This window comes from Protopterus annectens, chromosome 8.part0 (assembly GCF_019279795.1).
Source record: "Protopterus annectens isolate FY-2018-M chromosome 8.part0, PAN1.0, whole genome shotgun sequence".
Taxonomy (NCBI): domain Eukaryota; kingdom Metazoa; phylum Chordata; order Ceratodontiformes; family Protopteridae; genus Protopterus; species Protopterus annectens.
The window spans coordinates 175,689,503-175,714,233 of NC_056741.1; the positions used below are offsets into that span (position 1 = coordinate 175,689,503).

The window sequence follows — 24,731 nt, forward strand, 5'->3', positions numbered from 1 at the left end:
TTCCAAAGTGGGGAACATGCTTGTTTGCTGTGGACACCATTATGCAAGTAAGATGGTTGGTATACTTCTCATATCTGAAGCTAGGGGTGTAGCCAGTGATTTGAATGTTGTACTCAGACCTGAATGTTGTGACTTCCAATACACAGTTGTCAGTGTAGAATTTTACTCACCCCTACAAATGCTAACACAAGATACATGGGAGTATATATTTTCTTTTCTACTTTTACAATTAGCTGCCATACATACGTAGTTATTGAGATGTTTTCATTTGGCACATGAACTGTTTGTGAACCGCTATACTGTGAATGTTAATGTACTCACTTCTGCACAGTTTGTGATTTTTTATTGTTGACATTAGCACAGGATGCACATGACAACTGGACAATTCCAGTACTGAATATGCCTACCTACATCCTTGCTGGACCCTGAACACACAGGTATTTTGTATGTTTGGGTGGGGATTGTCCTGCTATGATACTGTGTGGGGGTTGTAAAGTGCTGCTGTAACATTATTTACTGCTAGAATGTCTGGTTCTGTTATCACAGTCATGTAATGCAATTCCACAACAATGGCTGGTAAAGTTCCACAGAACAGGTTTTGTGTTATGGCATTCCTATCTTTCCTTTACATTCACTCATTCTGATTCATGATATATATATTTCAGCAACAACCTGCTGTATATCTACTGTGGCTTAGTGGTACTTCATGCAGTCTAGTGTGTCCAAGGTCCGGGGTTCGAGACTGACAGAGGTGTTTTATTTTGCTGCTGAGCAGAACAAGGGCCCTAACATGCAGGGTGACTAAGGCAATTTTAAGCAGTTGTAAGCGGGTTTGTATGGGTTTGCGTGACACTTAGCAATACTTAGCTAAGAGCACACAAGCGCACACTCACGCAAACCTGCTAACTACTGCTTAAAAGTGCTTACTCCCGCTAACCCCCATGCTCATTTCTTTGAAAGAAAAGAAAATGGGGAGATAGGAAAGTGGTGAAAAAGGGGCACAAAGAGGGAAAGACAGTAGGGAAAACAGCTCTGTATGTGTAGAATGGGTGTAGGGAAGATCCATAGCTGCCCATTTTTTTAACAGCAACAGCTGTGCATATGCTAGAAATTTGGAGGGAAATTTGAAACCTTCCACCCCTGAGAGAGGGGTGAGGACAACAAAGTATGTTGTACTGCCAATTAAATATCAGTTTATGTGTCCAACAGACATGTGTGCAAAATGGGCAGCTATATATGGGACATCATTTATTTTTGGGAGCAGATTGCCCTTTTTTTTTTTTCAGGTGATAGTGGAATGTGGGATAAAGGAAGTTGGTATATTTGGGGAGGTAGGTTGGGGAGGTAAATAAAAAAGACAAACAAGATGCATACAGGGCTGGAATATGACACATGTGGTGGGTGAACTCCATTGAGGGGGAAGGATGTTTGGAAATTGCAAGCCCATGAGCCCACAGATGGCAACAGTGGAACTGAGATCCCCAGCCCAGAAGGTGGCTGTGCTGGGGGCTGCGAAGGAGGGGCAGGCTCACCCGTGAGTCGCATCACTCGTGCCTCAAGCTGGCATAGAGTATTAGCGAATGAACGCTCGATCTCCCTACGCACCACAGCTCGGACCGTTTGGAGGGTGATAGATGGCCCTCCTCCAGCCACGCTTATGGGGGGGAACGAGCTCCATCCCCTGCAGTGCTTCCATCCCCTGCAGTGCTTCCACCTGAAGGTGCCACAGGGCCAACAGAGGAGGAGGTCCTGGGCTGGGCACCGGACCTGCTGGTGCCAGGTGCCATCGCCAGCTGAGGTGGGACAGGTGGGTCTGCTGGGACCGGCCTTTCCATATGTTCTATGTTTAGGAGGATTTAATGACAATATGGGTTGATAACAGCCAACAGCATTCCAAATTAGTTGTAACAGCATGCAATAATATTCCTATTAACCCAACACACCAGAGTTCCAACAGTTGAACAGCAAGCATAACACATGCATATATAGAACAACAGTGGGCATTCCAACAGCATGCAGGATTGAGTGGTGGCAACAGGCCACCAAGATTGTGGTATTTGAACAGGGCACATGCATCAAAGTAAATGCAGATATTTATAAATCAATAGGACATATGTCCCAACAAATCTTTTGAGATTAGACATACCCATTGAGGTGTGGAATTGCATTGTTTATGCACATACAGTAGGGTGTAAAAAGATACCTCCATTAACAACTTATATGTACTTATAGTTTACACTACATTCCTATTGACTGCAGGTATATATCCCCTACATGTATTATTACACTAGGCAATATCCATTAAGTTGTGAAATGGGTTTTGCTAGTTCCTTATATACCTGACCTGTATCTGACATACAAACTGTCCAGGATGCAGATGTTACTGCTACGTAATTATAGATTTTATTTATATTTATATATCTACATATCTGGATGTGTTCAGGTGACATTATCAGTTATATTTTAACAGCCCCCTATATTTCTATCAGCACACTGACATTTCTGGGGAACACAATAACAAGCTACTCATGTACCAGATTTAACTATACATGCCAGCCATGAAACAACAGTTGAGGACTGTATATATGCTTAACAGCTACTGGCACTCCCTTCATCCACTTTCTATGGGCCTACCCAAGTGTGGGTTGACAGCACTTAATACAACAGTACTATTTCTATGATGCAAGAGTACAACAACATTTCGAAGAAAGTGACATGGACACACTCCAGGAATTATACCTTTATTAATGACATTACACACTGTTCCAGAGGCTCTCTCATTTATTTGATATTACTGTGCATGCAGATGACTTATTCAAGGCATAGTATACCTTTATTAATGGGTTACAACACTCTTTTTCAGGCTCTCTCACTTATTTTATATAACAATACATGCAGAGAAATTATTCAGGACCTATACATTTATTAATGGGTTACAACACTCTTTTTCAGGCTCTCTCACTTATTTTACATAACAGCACATGCAGAGAGGTTATTCAAGACTTATTATACCTTTATTATTGGGCTACAAGACTTTTTTTCAGGCTCTCTCACTTATTTTATATAACAATACATGCAGAATAATTACTAAACTGCCTGGTGGTGCAGCCTTAGCAGCCTATCTGCATAGGCTTGCTGATTCGCAGTATGGACACCTGCAGCTGTGAAGTAAATGAAGTGATAGTGAGACATATACCTATCCATACTATTGACTACAATAGAAATTCTTACATAGGTCATTCCATGGCTACCTACTCAGTAGTGGGCCATTTTGCATGGGCTTCCTTTATCCACTGGTTCAGTTGGTCCTGCTTGCGTCTGTTTAGATCTGTGTGCTGGTGTCTGACCTGCTCATGTGTGAGACAGTTCCAGGCTTCCACTTTGTATTCAGTGCCCTGGAACTGGCCCTGCAGGTGTCTGGCATCATGATTATGGATGAGGAGCCAAACCATCACTTTTGACTCCTCAATGCCCCACCGTTGCACTCAAAAGCAAGAGCCCTCCCCAACACCAGCCATGCTGCCTGCAGATGGGAGCTACAACCAGTTATGGCAAGTATTCCTGCCTATGGAGCTTAAATATGCCTCATTTCCTGCACTTATTTGTGATTGGCTGGTTTTAAAAATTCTCAGCTGAAAGCACACCTGCTTAGCACTGGGTAAACTTTCATTAATATGTATGTGTGTGTTAACAGTGCATGAATATTAAAAGCTGTCATGGCTTAGTGGTTCAGTACTGTGATTATGGTGCACACTATCCTGGGTTCGAGGCCTGTCATTGCTTTTTACTACTGGCCTGACCGGCTAGGAGGTGTGGCTGTGTTTAGTCGACTTTGCTCAACTTTACCCAACGTTGCTCTACGTTGCTCGATGTTGCCTGACATTGCGCTAGTTAGCACGGTGCGCAGATTCGCACAAACATCTTTTGTTTGTGCTAGTTGGCTCGATGCGTAGCTACGCGCAAAGCCATTGCGCTAGTTAAAGCATTGCTAAGCTATGAGCAATTATACTTAAATGTGCTTAATACTGGTAAACTTTGCTTAGCAGTGCTTCACATTGCTTAAGATACGTTACTTATGCAGTCATCAGTATGCATAACCAATTCACCTTCTTATATATGTATAAAATATCGTTCACTACTACATAGGCCATTTCAATGCTTTTTACTAAATTTTAAAAGATAAATGTCAGGAATTATTTTTCTATACAGATTTCATACAGAAAATAGAAAGGGGAGTGGAGGGACTCGAACCGGGAATGCCTCTTCTTTGTGCGAAGGCTCTACCACTATGCTATTGCTATTTGGCTTAATTTGCATATAAGTGTCTTATTATCCTCTTCGATGCCTAAACTGCTAACTGTAGCTAAGCAATGGGCAAACCCGCGCAAACACGTGCAAATACGGGCAGCTATTTTGGGAATAATAAAAAAAAATAAATAAGAGTTTTACATTTTATAATCATATAGGGGTTTAGAATGTGGGGGAGTGTAGTGTTGTGTATGTACACATTTGAGCGGACTCACTCATGTCATTTACATTTGACGATTGTGGGACTTGCAGGGGCATGGATTTTTGGACTGCTCGGCAGTCTGATATGCCCCCTGCACTCGTGCACGCTTCGTGTAAACTTGGAGTTGAGTCAGCACACCCTCATGAATATGCATGGTGCGCTGACGTCATCTTCTTGGGCTGCAGTTTCCGTGTAAGACTTATTTAGTCTCACACGGAGGATTAGTGAATCCCGAGGTATGGTTTTTAATGGAGAATACTATAAACAGGAACAGGGAATAGCAATGGGGGCCGCATGTGCCCCCTTGTATGCTAACTGCACTTTATATTATTGGGAAAAGAAATTTGTGTTTAATACAAATTGGTCTAATTATATAACACATTGCAATAGGTTTTTGGACGATACTTGTCTGTTTTGGAGGGGTGCTAAAGATAAATTAAAAGAATTTCTGTTGTACATTAATGAGACTAATGAATTTTTGAGATTTATTCACACAATCTCTGACCAAGCTACTAACTACTTGGATGTTACAATTTACAAGGATTACACTAATAATTGTTTGCAATCTAAGATTTTTCAAAAAGATACTTTTTTGAATTCGTATTTACATTTTGACAGTGAACTCCCACTTCTCCAAAAGAAAGGGATTATTAAGAAACAACTGGTCTCAGCTTCGAGGATGTGTAGTGAGCAAGACATTTTCATGAAAGAATTTATTAAGGAACATTTTACACAATGAAGCTACCCGATCTGGTTAATAGACAAATTAATGGACGAAGTTGTGAAGGAAAGAGAACAAAAATACAGTCCTTTATTGGGGTTAGGGAATGGTGTGAATACCAATAAGACAACTGGAAATGAATGTTAAAACATGGCCTTTGTCTACACATTTTTCCCAGCATTTTTTGAGGTAGAAAACCTTATTAAAAATACTGGTGGGTGTTAACAGTTAATTCAGATATAAATAAATTTATTCCAGAGTATCCTATGTTTATTAGGAAAAGAGACATGAACTTAAAGGAGATGTTTGAGAATGTACAGGTGAACAGACAAAATTACAGTAACAAGAGAATGGGAACTTATAAGTGCGGGTTTTGTGTTTAATGTGATTATATGGCAGACAAGGAAAGGATTTTGTTGAAATCTATGGGTGCACATTTGACATCTACGGGTCATTATAATTGTAATAGTAGGGAGGTAGTGTATTTGGTTACATGTGAAGCATGTTTGAGTTTTTATATAGGGAAGACGGAAAAAACTTTGAGGAAACGAGTATATGAACGCTTATACAATATAGCTCATGAGTTCGAAACTAATGCACTGTTTAGGCATTATAAAGGCTGTACAAATGGCAAGTTTGTATTCTGTGTCTTAGAACAAGTTATACAGGATCCCAGGGGTGGATGTTTGGAAGACAGACTAGAATAAAAGTAATTATAGGTTCATAGGTAGGTACTAGGCTATTGGCCCTAGGGCCTATATAAGCCAAGCCAAACGGCAACAATTATTCTGGCAAATTAAATTGGATGCAGCAAAAGCCCCTGGTTTGAATGAGCAGATTAGTATGAATAGTGTCCTTAAGTTAAGGGTTGCAAAATTGTAGTGTTAACCAGTTTTTTAATCGAATAATACATTTTCCAATTATAAGTGCAGGACACTTAAAATTAAATACTATTTTTAGGGGGTTTAATTTAATTTTTTATGAAGTGTAGTAAAGGTTAGAGATTTGGTATGAACACTTTTTTTTTTTTAAGGGTTATATTTTAATTATGAAAAGGGGGGGGTTGAAGTGTTTAATGGCTGTCTGTTTTATATATATAAAAGGTACTGTGTTTTGTGTTTTACATTGCTCTGATGAAGCCTGGGAGATTCCCCAGTGAAAGCACTTAACTTGTCTTTGGAAGTGCATTTTCTTCTTTGGTGAACTGATAATATACAGCCTCTGAAGTTTTATTCCTGCATACCACCAGTTGAGATTGTGATATACCCAATGAAGGTATAGAATCAGGTGTTTCAGGACATACATGTATGTCATATTAATCTGAAAATTGTTACATATACAGTACCTCATTATGTGTCATTATTTCACACATATCTGTATAGGGTTATTTTTGTGTTCCAGCTGCAGAACTGCACCGTGAAAGTGGGAGCACACATGCTGACAATACCCAGCGTAAATGTAATGAAATGTTATAGTACAAATGTGGTAAATAAATAACACTTCCAGCAACATCTGAAAGGTTGTCACTTTTTCATTTTTACAGGTCCATCAATGTCTGCCCAGCACCAACACATGACAAGTGAGTGTCTCCATACATTGTTACTATGACCAGTAGCTGTTATTGCCTCTGCAGCTTATCATGGCAGTGGTGTATACTGACAAGTTGATGTATCCCTGCTATTGTTACCTACAGATACATCATAACAAGACTTTGTTAATGCAGGTGCACCTACTGAAAGACCAGTTATGGTTCTCCACCATGTTTATAGGCTGCTGTACTCTCTATTACAATGGTAATGTATGATATCATGCCTCTGTTTTCCATGCACAGGTAAATCTCGACAACATGTGCACCATGTGTCATGTGACTATATTCAGACTGTGTTGCATACCCACATGTTGTGCTTTGTTTGTTTTGTCCTACTATAGGATCTGCATTATGACATATGAGAAACACACCACACAGAGAATATAACTGGTATGACATTTCCTCTGTTTCATACATTTCAGTATTGATACTCCTGTCAGTGCCCACATTAATATTGTGCCCTTCTAAACTTGCATAGGGCAACTGTCATCTGCACATCAGCATCGACCAACCAGTATGTGTATATATTACCTACTGTGTGTTATACCTGTATTGGAATGGTACGTGATGGCAATTATATGCTTACTAATACTACCTAGATGCCTTTGTTTCCATGCAACAGTTGCATTTCAGCACTCACCTCGAGTAGTGAATTTTCATGGGGACAAGTCAGGTATGTCTTATTTTTTATTTACCCACATGTCATATATGTTGCAAATGTAACATAAATGGTTTCTCCTTCTTATACAGGCTCAGTGTGCCATGCCCAAACATGACTTCCTGGTAAGTCATTAGCTTCACTAACATTGTAGTCATATATTTGTCCCTTATGTTCATAGTGAGCTGCAACATGTAATTTCTATCACAGTATCTGATGTGTGTCCTCTGTCTCTTCTTGTAGTACACCCATTGCCTGCCTTCTCCGGTAGCCCATCCTCTATTCCCAAGGGAGATATGATGTGCATTACTGTGCTAAAATGTCTCATGACACACATTACACATATTTAGTGATACAATCTGGCCCAGAAGATGACAGCTGTGTGGATCAGGCTGTAGCCTCAGACATGAAGGAAAACATGTCCACCATTCTGATGATGTAGGGACATCAGATTTGGACAGGATGATAACTATGCACCAATGTCCCATGCTGAGTCTGTTGGTGATGTTGATTCTTCCCTACAACTGAGCAATACTGCCAGAAGCAGTACACTTGGCTGTGTAGCAGCTGTGCATAGGTGCATGTTAGATGGTGTCCACTTACTCCTACAGAAGGAGCATTCAAAGTGATGCCATGGATCTGACATCTGTGCATCTACCCAAGCCACAGATTGTGTTGCATACCATCTTTGTCTGCTGCATGAAGGTCAGGAATGCAGACACAGAGAGGTCATGGCAGCATTGACTGTACAGCATGACATTGTGCTATCTGTGGCATGATTCACTGACAGTTTGGTTATGGCAGTGCTACAGCAGTGTTGTTGTACTAACTGGGTGTTATGTGCCGTGACTGTGCTTAGCCAATTACCACATGGGAGAGGCAGGCCCCCTCTCATTAGACCCACACGTGCCCATCAGACATCAATGTCTGTGCTGCAATGTGTACACACATCAAGGGGTTGGCCAATCTTTGTGTGTCCAGCAGTCACGACCAGACAGTCAGCTCATAATCATGTTCCTTCCCACAATTTGTCTCCATATGCTGGCGTCACTACATCAAGCTCTTCGGTAGAGCAATAAGGGACAAGTGTTCCATATGTGGCAGGGGAAGCCATGACCAAGAAGTGAGCCACCAGCATGGGTGTCCTAGACTGCATTAGAATAACACTGACAGATGATCCAATGTGGATCCTGTAGTTTCATTCTGACCCCATGCTAATAATGAGCATTGTGTAAACCACTAACAACTTCATCTGTATGTGGTTGTTGCAAGGTCTGATGCCTTGGGATTCTGCTATTTTTACTGATCTAGGTAATTACATTCCCTTGTTGATAATTATTCCGTATTTTACACTTACATATGTTAACAGTGGTATCAATGACAGTAATGCAATATGTGGTGATTTGTTTTCATGTTTGCATGATTTGATAGTGGACTGATAGGAATATAGTTTACATTACAATTTTCCATGTTAACTGCCATCAATGCAGCACCAGTATGACTCTGTATGCATATCTGTGTCACTTGTGGCCTGATGTGACGGTTCTTCTCATTATTGTTTTGTATCTGTTCATACTGTTATATGTTGCAATTATGTTATGCATGATGCTCAATGTGTACATCTAGTGGGTCATTTCCATTAGATACGATCTGTGCTGCTGTTGTGGGGCAACATGTGAACATCACTGTTTTGTCTGTGTACTTCTATACATGTTACTAGTTATGATTCAAGGGTGTGTGTCAAATGCTGCCATGTTGCCTGAGCTAGGATTTGTCGTCACATCCTCCATCACCCATGCTTGCTTCTTATCACCCCTGTGTCCTCCTGATCTTTCTCTGACAGCTGTGACATGTCATCTTCAGACATCTGGGGCTCGTGGGGTAGGTCTGCAGCAGCTAAACCAGCATGTGTGTTTGTTAATATGTTGTGAAGCATGGTGCATGCAGTAATCATCTTTGACACCTTTTCAGGTGTGTATTGCAGTGCACCCCAGGATGTGTCCAAACATCTGAATCTGTCTTTCAACTTGTGAAACACTCTCACTGATGTTTCTCACTGTAATGTGCGCTCTATTTTATGTCTTATCAGCAAGGTTGCATGGTGCTTTCAATTACATCATCAGTCATGACACAAGTGGATAACCACAGTTACCTGTCGGCAAGGGAGATAAAATATATGTTGTCATCATGCATGCTGTTGACAAGGGTGTATTCTGCATACATTCTAGCTGTGCTCCTGTATTTATTCAGTGGTAGTCCAGCAGGTATTTCACCATGTTGAACACCAGCCCTTATACCACTTTCCCTACATATAGCAGCATTGTGGACACTACCAGGGTCTGCCACCATGATATCATTTTGCTGCTGTCTGCTGAGCACACCACCTGACAGTTCAGAGATAGGAACCCTTTCTATTTATGTACCTTTCTGCTTAGGACTCCATGGGAGTGTTAATAGGGAAGTGGGTGCAGTCTATTACACCAAAGACAGGGTGAAGGTGGCAATGTTGTTAAAATGGTACATGACATTTCCCCACTTCATAACTGCAGATGGGAAGTGAATGTATTTATCTACCTTAGTGCACATTGTTGCCATGAATTATGAGAGGATGTGACTGGTAGCTATCTGGGACACTCTTACGGCATTTCCTATATGCTATTATAATGTCTTGGACACCAGAATACATAAGCTTAGACAGACTTTGATTTTGACAGGTAAAGGGTTGCCTCACACTTTACACGCAGACATGTGGGGTTCACATGGTTCACACAGCTTGCACAAGCTGTCTGTCGAAGCGATATCTGTCGAGTATTTCCTGCTCTGAAAGTTGACTTAGTTGTAGTCTGGCTTTCTGTCTAACTGGCTGACTTCTAGAATACATTGTCATGTCTTCCTGTATAGCTTGCAGTACCACAGCTCTGTTGTATTTCATTCACACGTGGTTGCATTCTGTTTTTATTTTTTTGTAATAGTACTGTTTCCACAGATTTCTGTCAGAAATAGCTTCCTTTTGTTGGGTCACAATATGGCATTTGCTGAGCATTTTGGAAACATAGTTGGCAAAGCATGTTATTGCATTTAAGCTACGTTGGGCATGCATGTTGTGTTTTGGGATCTGATGGCTGTGCACAATTATCCTACACCGAATAAGTAATTACTCAGACTGATTCTGGCATGTCTTCTGTAACCGCATCTGCAACTCGTGCGCTGAAGTCTCCCTTTGTTGTGATGCACTGTCCGTAACTTTGTTTTGGAATCTGCCCTAAGTGTACACATACCCTGAGATTCAGGAAACTCCATGTAGGCTTCACCTGGTGATGAGCAGTGATCAGCAACGCTAATTACATATTAATGTTGTGTGCCATGTTTAGACATAAACAAGCACACTTTCATGGCTGATGACTGTTGCTAGCCAGGAAACCATGTAAAGTGACACAGATAGCTAACCTGGTTACCTCAGAGCACAGTAGGTTAGCGGGATTGCACATAATACAACAATGATTACCAGGGCTTAACATATAGTTATGTATCTGTTCCAAACACAGTACATGACAGTGTGTACAGTGCAGAGTATTTTGAAATCCCATTGCAGGCATTCTCTACAGAAGTTGTGTAAATAATCTGTAAGGGCACATGGAATGCCATGTAAAATAAATACTCAGGGGAAATGCATGTATTGAATAGGGACACACAGATGAATTGTAAGAATGGACACAGGGAAAGAGGACAGGTGAAACAATGTAATGTACAGCAGAAGAGGGCATGTCAATGGAAGACAGTTGTAGCAGGAACACCAATCACATATCAGTGTGGTACAGTACAGAATGCATTGTGAAAATGTGCATTATGTGTCTGTCACACAAGGTGACATAACAATGAGGAAGATGTCTGTGAGATAAGCATCCTTACATGAACACTGCAGTGGACATCTATCAGGGATGTTATATACAATTGGGATAGAGTACATATTGTGAAGCTGTGCAAACTGATGTGCCTGAATATGAGTGTAATATCAGCATAGGTCTTCAAAAAGAAGCACCCACAATCATGGACAATATCAGAATAAAACCACCAGTAATCTCAGGTCTCTGACATAACATATGTGATTCTGAGTGATCAGAGAGGGTTTTGCACAAACACCCTTGAACAACTATTACGACATATCAGCAATCTAAACACGCACACTGTCCTGACACTGTAACATTTGCTGGAGGTGTTACGAGGGTCACTGATATACCTGTATGTGACATTATGATCAATACAAGCTAGTTGACTGATGTGCGTGTATGTGTTTATATATATATATATATATATATATATATATATATATATATATATATATATATATATATATATATATATATATATATAGTTCCCCTTCAGAAAGTCGAATGGCTGAAATCTCGAAATGCATATGATCAAGACCATATGCTCGAAATTTCAGAAATTCGACCTTCTGAATGGGGATTTACATACAGTGCAGAATGGGAGATTTCCCTTTCTGCGCTGTAGTATGATCTCGGAATTGGAATAAATAAGTAGCGGGGGGTGTGGGGGATGCAGAGGGGCTTGCCCCCTGCATAAACATTGTTTTGTGTTTTGTTTTTTGTTTTTTTTTACTTCCTTTTCAGAAGATCGAGCTTCTGAAATTCAAGCATATGGCTTCGGCCATATGCATTTCGAGATTTCAGCCATTCGACCTTCTGAAGGGGAACTATATATATATATATATATATATATATATATATATATATATATATATAGAGAGAGAGAGAGAGAGAGAGCACAATCCACACTGTCATGAATGTTACCCATGCCATCAATGTTGTCAAACAGCTATAAATGTACTGTGTGCATCACCGGAACAGGTATCACATATGCATCTGGTGTAACACATAGATGGGGGTTCTGCACCATTAGAGAGTAACATTTATACAACAAAAAGAATACGTATTTATGGTGAATAAGATGTGTGACAGCTGACTGTGACAAAGGTGGTACACTTCAGTTACACATCACTGGAAGATATGTAGGAGGTACATGAAGAAGGGTGCATTGTACTCAATTATTGGTATGATAACGGCTGTGAACTATGGATGTATTATGGCCTTTGATGTGGATGTCCTTCACATACTCAATAGTTGTCTTACATACAAGAGAATAGTCAGTACTATGGCCACATGCTGGTGGATGTGGCACATGCCATCTACACCAGGGCACAGGGCATATACCTATTGGTGTGATTATAGGGTGTGATGTCTACATTATACTTAGGTTTCTGCATTTGTTTTTATGACATAACCAATCACCACATGTTTTTGTTTCATTGCAGGTATCAGCATGGCTGTGGCAGCAATGTTTGGTGTGTGTTAATACTGTCTGTATTATAGTAATATCACAGTTGGAGTCAATGATTGCCCAAAATCTGTAGTCCTTCAGACACCTGTTTTGAAAAAGGATGTGTATGTCATTCGTGAAAACTGTGACTTAAATAATGAGTGGGGAAGTTCCTAGCAGACAGCCCTGATGTCCAGACCTGATCAGTGGACATGAGATATAGGTCACTTCACACATTTCAACATTTTTAGATGCCACATATGTGATCCGCTGGTCTATACTCTTGGATATATAGGTGTTTATGTCCAGATCTGACAGTGTTGAGTGAATACCTCAGTGTGGATTTGTGTCAAATGCCTTGGGCTTGTCAAGTTCAAAAGGATGCTAGTGTTGTCATCATGCATACCCTCGATGACCTCTTTGAGGGCATCTAACAGATGTAAGAGACATGATGAAGCATTAACAACTCACACAGATCTGCTGCACACAGCTGCGATATTACTAGTGTCCATTTAGAAAAAGTCCAAGAGAAAAGCTCCACTTAATACAAAACAAACAGAAGGAAGTCATGTAATGCAGAGATTCCATTTCTTGATTGATGAAAAACAGAATTTAAATAACATAAATATTAAAATATATACAGAAGAAAAAGTATACAACAAAAGCAATTAATACTCACCATTTGTATAATTATATAATTATAATAGCATGTATTGGTACAGCTGAGTTACAGATATAGCAGTGCAAACTACATTTGTAATGTTTATTGCATTAATATTCACAGGTCCATCTACTTCGGTCTTACTCCAAGGAGCAGCAGGTGAGTGTCTCTATACTGTTGCTGTGCATACTACCTTGATAGTGCCCACACCTCATTTAATGGCACTGCTGTTTACTGTTACATTGTTGTTTCCATAACCTTGAGCACTACAGGTACATACAGTGGAGGGCCAAACCATGCATTTTCAAGTGAAAAAAGACCAAGTATGTTACACTGACATTGTCAGAGCTTTCAACAATGTTTATCACATGTGATGACTGACAACTTTGTCAATATTTGACAATACAGGCCCTTCTGGTGTACAGCTGCAATGTCCATCAAGTCAGTATTTGCTGCCCATATTACTGTGTTGTATATGTAATATTGTCAGTATTAGTTCTGAAAACTAAATGACTGTGCTGCCTTTATCTTTACTTTCCTACTGCAAGATCCACAGTACAAACCACAACCTCTGCATAGCAGGAGTTCTTAAGTGCGCATATGAGTGGTATGTGTATGCTGTACATTCTGTGTGTTTTGACTGTGTTCATCTGGTTAATGTTTTCAGTGATGTCATTTGTACATTTTTTCCTTACACTATTTGAAGTTCAGCTCAGTGGAACAGCAACAACATCCCATGAGTGTTTTTAGGTGAGTTTTTATTTTTATGCATCACATATGTCATGTATTATGTTTTATGCATCACATATGTCATGTATGTTGTCCATCTTAATAGATTATATAGTTATGATATGTACATTCCATGAAATATACATATAGTATACTACAAGAGAAGTTATTAGTATTTGTAACATTTCAGTAAGATATGTATGCAAAGCTCCTGATATTCATCATGTGCTGTAGGTATATTGCCCTGATCTGTGTCTTTATATCTTGTAGCACATCAGCTGTCTTTGTCATCCAGCAGTCCATCCAGCTATCATGATGTTGTTTATGGTATGTTTCAGCATGGTAGTATGGTCTCTGGCACAGAAGAGCTTGAGTTCTTTGGAGAGTCCATCTGTGAGGTTAACACCGATATCGCACTAGATGTATCCTCAAACGTGGAGTTCCACTTGTGGATGTATTCAGTGGATGATGACACAGGGGATGTTGAACAGGGTGAGGTTGTTGACTAACATGCAACAGTTGGGAGCACTGCTGCTGGCAGACACACAACAACCAGACACAAGGTGTTGCCGTAGATGTAGGAGAGCAGACGTTGCACATGGCAAAGTATCAGAGGATGTTTTCCTCCTGCAAATGAACAGTCACAGCAACAGCATCATTCAGATGCCTGTGCACTTGTCCATGCCACAGATCATTTGGCACACCAGCTATGTGTCATGATTGAAGGAGAAGAGCGCAGACACAGTGAGATTATGGCTACACTGGCCGTTCAGAATGAGAATCTGCTAACTGTGGCATGATCAGTGGAAAATTTGGCTTCTATGCTACTGAAGCAGTGTTGTACTACAAGCAGGATTTTTTGTTCCATGACTATGCACACCAGATTTCAATCTGTGAGAGGCAGGCCACCTTTCTGCTAAACCAACATTGGCCATTGAGAATCCCTGTTTGTTGTCCCACCTGCACAGATGTCAACTGCTGGCATATCTGCTGAGGTCATACCAGTCACAATGCCTTCAATGTGCAGTCATGCTCTTCAGTGTTTCTGGTCATTGTTTGTGCTCTATTGTAGGGCCCCTGTGTGGGGCTGGATGGATCATGGTATGGGTTCATTAGCCATAGCTCAAGGGGCTAACTATAGTCACCTGTTGGGGGAGTTAAAAGGCTTTTGTTGAGACTAGATATTGTTGATGGCTTTTGTTGAGACTAGATATTGTTGATGGAGGAGCCTTCAGTAACATCCTAGCTGTGTTCTCATACTTACAAAGTAGCAGTCCCTCTGGAATTTTACTCTGCTGGAATGCTGCCCTGAGTCCACTTTCCCCCTAAATAGCAGTATCATGGACACTTCCAGGTTGTATTGCCATGATGTATGTTATGCTGCCATCTGCTGCACACACAACTTGGCAGTTGCTGGATGGCCATCCATTTCTGTTTCTGTATCAGTCTGCTTCTGGATATACTGGTGTCCTGATATGTATGTGTGTGCAATCTGTTGCACCATGTACATGGGGGCAGTTTGCAATGTTGTAGAACTGGTGCATTAAAGTTCTCCACTCTATGGGTGTGGATGGGAAATATATGTAGTCATACACCTTGTTGCTTTGAGGAATCTGGCCAGGATACAACGGGCAGCTGTATGTGATACTCCCACACCATTCCCCATGTGTCTCTGTAATGTCCCAGATGTGAGGATACCCAGACTGAGACATACTTTGATTTTAAGGGGATGGGGATTTCTCACAGGATCTGCGCAGACATGTGTGGAGCACACATGTTATGGACAGCCTGTACCATTTATCTATCTAGACAGTATCTATCAATTATTTGCCAGTCTGACAACTGGTTTAGTTGCAGCCTTACTTTAACTCTAGCTGGCTGCCTTCTAGGATGCAGAGCTAGAATCACTGCTGTTTGTTGCAATATTTTAAGAGCAGGTTGCACTGTTAATTTTTTTTTTCAGTATCGCTACAGATTTCACTATAACCTGTAGTAATCGCCTGAGATACTTCGGAGCCGTAATGTATACACCAACAATTTCAGAAGTGGAATCAGTGCAGCTGTTTGTCACACTTGCTTACATTGTGTGTGGATGATGTGTTTTGGGATCACACTGGCGAGTACAGAATCCCTAATTATCCTACTCTAAATACTTAAGTTGTTGATATGCCTTCAGGTTGTCTTCTGGAATTGCATCTGCAGGAGGTGCTCTTGAGTCGTCTTTGGCATGAACTTTATGGAATCCATCCCAATGTAAAACCAACCTTGTGTGTGGCATTAATGGGGGAGAGAAAAACAGGGAAGAAAGAGAGAAAGAGACAAGAGACAGACAATGGCTGTAGAAAATAAACTAAACACATGACAGGAGTCTGGCAGTTGTTTAAGAGATTTAAGGCTATGGACTGTTACAGAGCTACTTCCTGTGGCACAAGATTTCATTCTGTCAGCTTTCCCTTGTCTATTGACCTTGGGCAGGTCACTTAACCAATCACTGCTTTGAGACAATTGGTAATTTGGAGGAGCTGGGCTCATTAATGATCTCCTGGACTGCCTTTCTAGTAAGTGCCTATGAGCAATGTACATGTTTACAGAGAAATTAAAATAAGGCTAGCAATATTTTTGCTTTAACATACAATGATTCTATTGCCTAACTGCTCAACAAAAAGCTGAACAGCCAAGGCTGACACCAGAATTTGACTGCAGGAAGGTGATGTGGTGTACCTTAAAAAAATCCTGTTACTTAAAAAAAAGATCAATCCTTCTTGTAGAGAACACCATTGCTAGAAAGGAGTTATGCCTTCTGAGCACCATATCATTGAGGTTTAAAAAAAACAGTATATCCAGCAGATTTTTCACTCTAGATTAAATGCATTTTGCAGGTGTGCATCATGTGACACATTAAGTAATAAGACATCTTTGTATAAAGGCACAATTATATGATTTTCATAGCACCATGATTTAATGGCATGTGTCTTAAATTGCTGCAATTAAATATCATAGCAGTGTCCTTCAGAAGTGATTGCTGACAGTCACCAATGGCAGCATTTTTATTTAAAATGAAGGCGTAGATGTTATACCATGTACAGATAATAGTAAAACATCTATCTATTGGAGCTGTTCAGTTATTTAATAATTTTTTTTATCCTTAAATAGCCCTAAACTTTGAGGTCTTTGGTAAAATCTCTGAAGAAGAGCAATCAGATCAGAAAATATAGTACAATGCATAAACCATAACATTAAGTCATCAAGCTTGGAAGCATGAACTATTTATATAAAAAACATAATAAAATGACAGATGCGTTTTTCTAACAGGAAGTATATTTGGGGTGGATCTCAGAAAACACACAGATTAACAAGGAATACTAAATTGAAAGATATTCCTAAATTAAGACCTGTCAGCAATTATAATGACTAGTGTAAACTTTCATATGAGTTACAGGAAACTTTTAATGCACATTGAATATTAACCAAACAAGGCAAACTACAAATCTGTTAGTGCAAGCCATGAGTTGACATACGGAGACCAGTTAGTTCTGAAGTGTCTATGGATTTTTCATGAGTACAGTGCTTCCTCATAATGTGAAGCTTTAAAGTAAGTGTTAATTTTACATGAGTACCTTACATGGGGAAACACATTCATCTAATGGAATAGAAATAAATGAAGTCATCCAAGCTATAATATCAGAGAAGTTTTATATTGGGGAACCCATTTTTATGATTTTGAGTATTTTCTGCATACATTCATTAAAAACAATAGCAGACCTCTCAAGAGGAAAATAATAATGATAATAATAAAAATACTACTGCTACTAATAATAATACTAGATAAAGCTAAATAAAAAAACAGCTTAGTCACAGCTCCCATATGTCATTCCAGAATAGACAGTGACAGACCATCCCCATGACTACAAAAGACATATAGAAAGTATTAACAAACATGGACCCCTCCCCCAGTATCTCTGATCATATCTTAAAGGGCAAAGAGATAATACATTGTTCTATAGCCAGGTTAATTTCCACTTATCTTCTTCAGTCAGAGGATAAGATAAAGGATGAGGTCTCTGTTCCAGCACTCTAAAAGATGATTTCCAAAAATGGATAACTTTAATCCCCCTCTATAATTGAAGCACACCCTCCTGTCTTCTATGTAAAAGTGGGGACTACCACCTAGCTTGCCAGTCTAGAGGTATTTTGACTACCTTCTACACTTCTATTGAAAAGACATGTTAGCTGACACCCAAAAGTGTCCAGTGTCATCAGCATTAGCATTAGGGACCAGGTCCCATTCACTACCATAATGTTGGCATGGCAGAATGTTTTAATCACTGTAATAACCTATTCAACAGAAATCAGTCCAATTGCATCAGTTGTTTCTGGGACTACCCTTTAAAAACAAGGTTTACCTACCACATTAAGGGGATCCTTAAATTCCTCCTACCGTTTCTGAACCACATTTCTAGTCAAAGTCATTGTTTTCTTTACCTTGCTTTGTATGTCTTTGACAATATTTCATCTCATCCTTCTAAGTCACTGAATGGTTTGCCCTTATTACCTCTTGGAGACCATTTAAATGTTACTCAGGCCTTTGATTGGTGACTGTCATGCCTGATGCTTTGCTGACATGTTTGTACTGATCTATCAAATCTAGATACATCTCATCACTACCATTGCAGAGATGGCCTCATTTTTAACATGACGACTTCTCCAACCTCTTATGTCCACTACCAGGTCCCAAGGTTACTGCCATTACAAGTACTAGTCACCTCTCAGTGACAGTTACTTGCAACTTTCTCAGTTACTGAAGTCTTAAACCAGGCCATTGCAGCTTCTGCATCCTTAACCTCAACAGATATACAGGAGAGCTCTTCCAGAAGTGGGCGGTGAGCTCATTCTACACAGAAACGTCATGTGTGTATTTGCAAGACACTCACACTGCATGTTTGCATTTCATGGGTCTGTTCAGCTGCTGCTCCATCCATCTAGTCTAAGTCAACACTAAGGCGTAATCAGGACAGGTCAGCACTTCTCATGACCAAAGTGTCCACAACATGTGCGTTTACATGATTTTGAAGTTTTAATGCAAAAAATGCCAGCAGACATGCAGTGAAACTGAAGTAAAATTTATTAATCATTAAGTGTTTTCATTTGTTAAGATCAGCACAAACTTTATCAGGGCTCTATATTTTCCTATAACATTATTAGCAAGCAGGTATATAGAAAGAAGTCAAATTTTAGGTTCTCAACAAGTAAATAGGAAATAAATATATTATAGGTTCTCAGTTTTGAAAGAAGTGATAAATGAGATGACATTTTCAACATATTGTCAAACACGGGAGGTGTGCATATACTTTGACAACAAAACATATAATTTTGACTGTTTTACTTACAAATGTTCAACTGTTCTGAAATTAAAATTAGACCACAAAACCCATCCTAATAATGCAAACACAAAAAAGTAATAGCAAGTTTATTTGGTATGATGGCAAAGGAACAGAGAACTCTCAGCCTGAGTCTTAAACTTTGACACAAAAGGGTTATTCTTGACTTTTTTGTACAGTGTAACATGTAAACAAAGCCCAATGCAGTATTTGCTATAGTCATATTTCAAGTACTCATGTCTGACACACTGACGTAGTACAGACCACAGTAGATGTTTATTTCCAAAAGAGAGGCATACTTATAAAGTGTGATAAACAGGACACCTTCCAGCACACCTCTCAGCTGTCCTGGATTTTTAGGGACATCCATGAATTTGACTCAAGTTTTAGCTGTCATTCCTAATCCTTCTTACAGCTGGTGACTTTAGATAAAAGATGGTGAATTACATTTAATAAATAATAACCAAAAATTAAGAGTTACAAACTTCTTTCAATTCAGAAAATTAATATTAATTCAAATCTTCCTAGTCTGTCAAAGTCTTAAATTAATGAAAACACAGGACCAGAACCTGAGATAAAACGCAAAACCAAAATAAAACACAAACAAGCCTGAATTGGCTAAGCAACTGCATGAGGTAAGGGGAAACCCAATAAAAATAAATTTACTGAGTGCTTTTGTTGTTTGTAACAAATAACTTCTTCATTCTGAAGATGCTTCTTTTTCTAGCCTCACATTAGTTACATGGACTTATATTCCATTACAGAGACTGTAGTGTAACATATGGGATGGTGCAGTCCTGAGATGCCCTCCATAAGAAAAGACATTAAATTTAGGTCCCATCTGTCTGTGAGGTTGGGGAAGCAAGTACATGTCAATGATCTCATGACATTTATCAGTGAGGATGAGAGCAAATACCCTTGGTGCCCTGACCAAAATTATTTCAGTCAAAACTGATGCCACATACTCTGGCAAACGCAATGATGTAGCCAAAGTTTACAAAATAAACACTGAACAAAGACTTGGAATGATTTTCTAGGGTGATAACATTAAAAAAATGTTTCCTAGTCTTCAGGACATTTTTTATTTTTGTAACCAGCCTCTGCTCAGATGAAATAATAGTAAACCAGGGCTACCACAAGGATCAGTACAATGGCTAGTTCTTTCCACTGTCTTAATAAGTAACAGTCCAGATAGTTTGGAAATAAATGCTTGCATTTTGCTGATAACACATCATCATGCAAAAGGAGTGGTACATAATAAGATACAGATATTTTTAAAATAGATTGTCAGTTTTGGGAAGTGTTTAAAAAATCAGATGCTTGCATTCAATGCAAAAAATGCAACATAATGCATCTGTAGGGCAGAGAATAGCAGTAACAGATTAGGAAACAAATAAGAAAAATGTCTTGGAGTAAATTCATGGAAGATGAACAGAAACCTGCAAGCTAGAGCAGGAAGGAAGGCTACTGGACTACTGGGATTCCAAAAAAGCAGCATGTTTAGTATAAAATAAAACATCATTGTACCTATAAGAAGACCATCTAAGGAGAATCTGTGCTTTTCATGGTGATCACATCTCTGTAAAGACACAAACAGGGCAGAATCAGTTCTAATGAATGTGAAACATGATGACTGAGAATCATAGAGAAGCACTGTACAGCATGCAGCACTAATTTTTCAGGAAGCCACTGCACAAATAACCACACTGCTAATCAAACATAGATTAGGCACTCAATTCTGCTGTCAAACCAAGCAAATCTCATCATAAGAAAAGGGGCATACATAGTGATAAGGGGATAAGACGTACAGAACCATGCATTACTGATGTGATAGTTATCAAAACCAAGGCATTGAAGCATGCTGAGTAATATAAAGTCAAGTAAGCAATATAGCACTGCAAAGCTGCATGTATGCATTATGAGTGCAGAGAATCATATATTATAATACTGGGATGCATGGGATTTCAACGTAAAATACTTTTACTAAATGTCTATCTCAAAAATTTAAGAGGATCAGCTCAAGGAAAAGAGGCTGTAAGATGTTAAATAAAATGGTAAAATTACAGCTTTAGTATAGAATATCCTATCATTGTTAAAACAATGTAATTGAAATAAAGCACCAGCTGAATAATGCACCTTTGAAACTGTCAAAAATCTAAAGACAAAAATCTTGATGTACATATTCCCCAAGGGTTATTGGAATAATTTCATACACCTTTGAATAGCTAATAAAATGAATACAAAGCTAAAGTAAACAAAGATGTAAACACTGGACAGCCCTAGACTCTCTCTCTCTCTCTCTCTCTCTCTCTCTGTCTCTCTCTCTCTATATATATATATATATATATATATATATATATATATATATATATATATATATATATATATATATATATATATATATATATATATATATATATATATATATATATATATATTGCAGTGGTGGTGCTGCGGTAGCGTTGTCGCCTCACAGTAAGACGCTGTCCGGTTCAATTCTCAGCTAGAACATCTTCTGCGTGGAGACATGCATGAATGGGCGTACCTTCGTTGAAGGTTGTGCATCAGGGCTGGCAACTCGGCACATAAAAATCTACTGCCAATCATTAGCGGACCGGAGTTCCGCTGTAGCGACCCCTAACTGGGAAAAAGCTAAAAAATACAACAATATATATATATATATATATATATATATATATATATATATATATAAGCAGAAAACACTGACCATCCATCAACTGCCAAGTTGTGTGTGCAGTGGTTGAAAGCATAACGAACATCATGGCAATACATCTTGGAAGTGTCCGCGATGCTGCCATTTGGAGGGAAAGTGAACTTGGGGCTACATTCCAGCAAGGTGGAATTCCTGAGGGACTACTTTTTGGTAAGTACAGAAATCCATCTAAGATGTAAATTACGGATCCTCTTCTCAACAACATTTAGTATGAACAACATTGTTTTTATTCCCCACAACAGGTAATTGTAGTTATCCTCTTGAGCCTTGGCTTATGACCCCATATAGTGAGCCATCCAACCCTGCAAAGGAGACCTACAATAGAGCACCCACAACAACTAGAATCACCACAGAGCATGTGTTTGGTGTTTTGAAATCAAATCTTAGTTCACATGTCTGGACACACTCAGGTATTTACTGCAATGCACATCTCAGAAGGCAGCACAGATGATAACGGTGTGTTCCATGCTGCACAACATGCTGTCCCGAGCACATGGCAGTCTTCCAGCTGCAGGTGTGGGTAAACTACCACAAGAACTACAAATATCTGAAGAGGACATCCCATAGTTATTGGAGGAGGAAAATGAGGACATAGAGGACAGAAGCCACAGATGCAGGCAATGTAGCATGCAACCAGAAGTGAAGGCCCAGACTACATGTCGGCATCTGACAAAAACATATGAGTCACGACAAACCACATGTGCATGGGTACACAAATTGAACAGTGATGTTCAGGTGTTGCCCCACTACAGCAACACAGGTTGCATCTAACGGCAGATGCTCAGTTAGATGTAGACAATGAACATCACACATATCATAAGCATAACATTTTCCAACATGAGCATATGCAAATATGTTAAAAAAAAATCATCAACTCAGGGCACAACTGACACAGGTATGAATACACACCTATTTTGTTGTTTCACTGTATGGTAAACAATAATGGACACATAGTGCTACACGTACATATATGTACAATATCATAACACTTAAAAAAAGAAATCATTACATGACATAATAATGTGACACTGCCAGCCCAGCTATCTGGAATTTTGTAAATAATTATATGTCATTTGTAAATATTGATATGATTTATACAAAACTATATATGTGTATATTAAACTACTGGTACAGAAGTGTCTGTTGAACAGTGTTTGTACAGTACTGAGCTTCAAGGATGTATCCACAGTGTACCCTATTGGAAAAGAACAGAAATGTATATAAACTACATAGCTGTGCAAATGTATGTTTTAATAGTAGAAACTGGAACATGCAGAGTTAAACTTGCAAAACTTCAAGAAAATAAGTTGAAATTGTTTTACGATTGTGTTATCTCAGTTTCAGTGAAGCAGGCACAATGTCTGTAGCTAGAGTTTTTTCTGTTGTCTTGGAGAGAAGTAATTACTAGGTCTAAAATGTAAAAGTGTTTAATTGTTTTACGACTTCCAGTTCTGAGCAAACATCTGAGAGATATGTATTTTTAGCACAGAGATGTTAGTTTCTGTTAGCCTGGAAACTGAAGGCAGGTGACAAAGAGTGATGTCATCGGAGCTGATCCATCAGTAATGTTTGATAGTAATTGAAGAACTCTCTCAGATAGAGACTTTGCATTTTGTATTTTGTCTTGGACCTAGAAATATCTACTCAGCACTTCTGCCTGCATGTTGTCTGTAAGTAAGACTTAGGTCATAGTACTTCTCTTAGATATAGACAGGAATATAGTAAAGATTAATTTAAATGTTTTCTGTATTTATTTGAGATTGTCCTGCAGTGTTGTTTTAAAATATCTCATGTGATTTTGAACTCTGTAGTTACTGTGTTGTTTGAGTATTGCCTTGTTCTTTTATTATTTATTATTAAATATATTTAAACCTATTTTTGTGGCTGATATTTGTGAGACATATTTAAGCTCTTAGAGTACTTGCATATGTATTTGGTGACACTGTACAAGCCACTGCTATATAGCATTGCTCTTGGTCAAAACTACCATTTGGATAATAGTATCATTACACAGTAGGATCAGACACCCATTGTAAGGGCCTTATAGTAACTGTTAAGTAGGGTGGCTGGTGGCAGCTGGTACTACCATATAGTCTGGGCAGGAGGGGTCATAGCTAGTAAGCCTGTGCCAACCTTCTGTGTGTGTGTGTGTGTGTGTGTGTGTGTGTGTGTGTGTGTGTGTGTGTGTGTGTGTGTGTGTGTGTGTGTGTTTATATACATCAAATCTCAAAAATTTGTGTGTGTCAGCTACTTGGGCAGGGACACAAAGCACTGGTTGGACAGATAGGGTGCTGGAGGTCTTAGCTTGGCCACTCAGCTGAGATCTCAACTGTATAGCTGTGCCAGTGGGGAGTCTTATTGGGGATCTGGAGAAAGAGGGAGAAACCAGCCCTAGACTGACTGTGATCTCTGTGT

General features: G+C 39.2%; 1 protein-coding gene across 1 annotated transcript in view; it reads left to right on the plus strand.

The window, feature by feature from the left end:
• Positions 1–24,731, plus strand: part of LOC122808179 — a 444,989-nt gene that overhangs the window by 22,926 nt on the left and 397,332 nt on the right. The window contains exon 3 of the mRNA XM_044079146.1: positions 14,475–14,696. Coding sequence (XP_043935081.1) covers positions 14,475–14,696 — 222 coding nt within the window. The remainder of the gene's footprint in view (positions 1–14,474; positions 14,697–24,731) is intronic.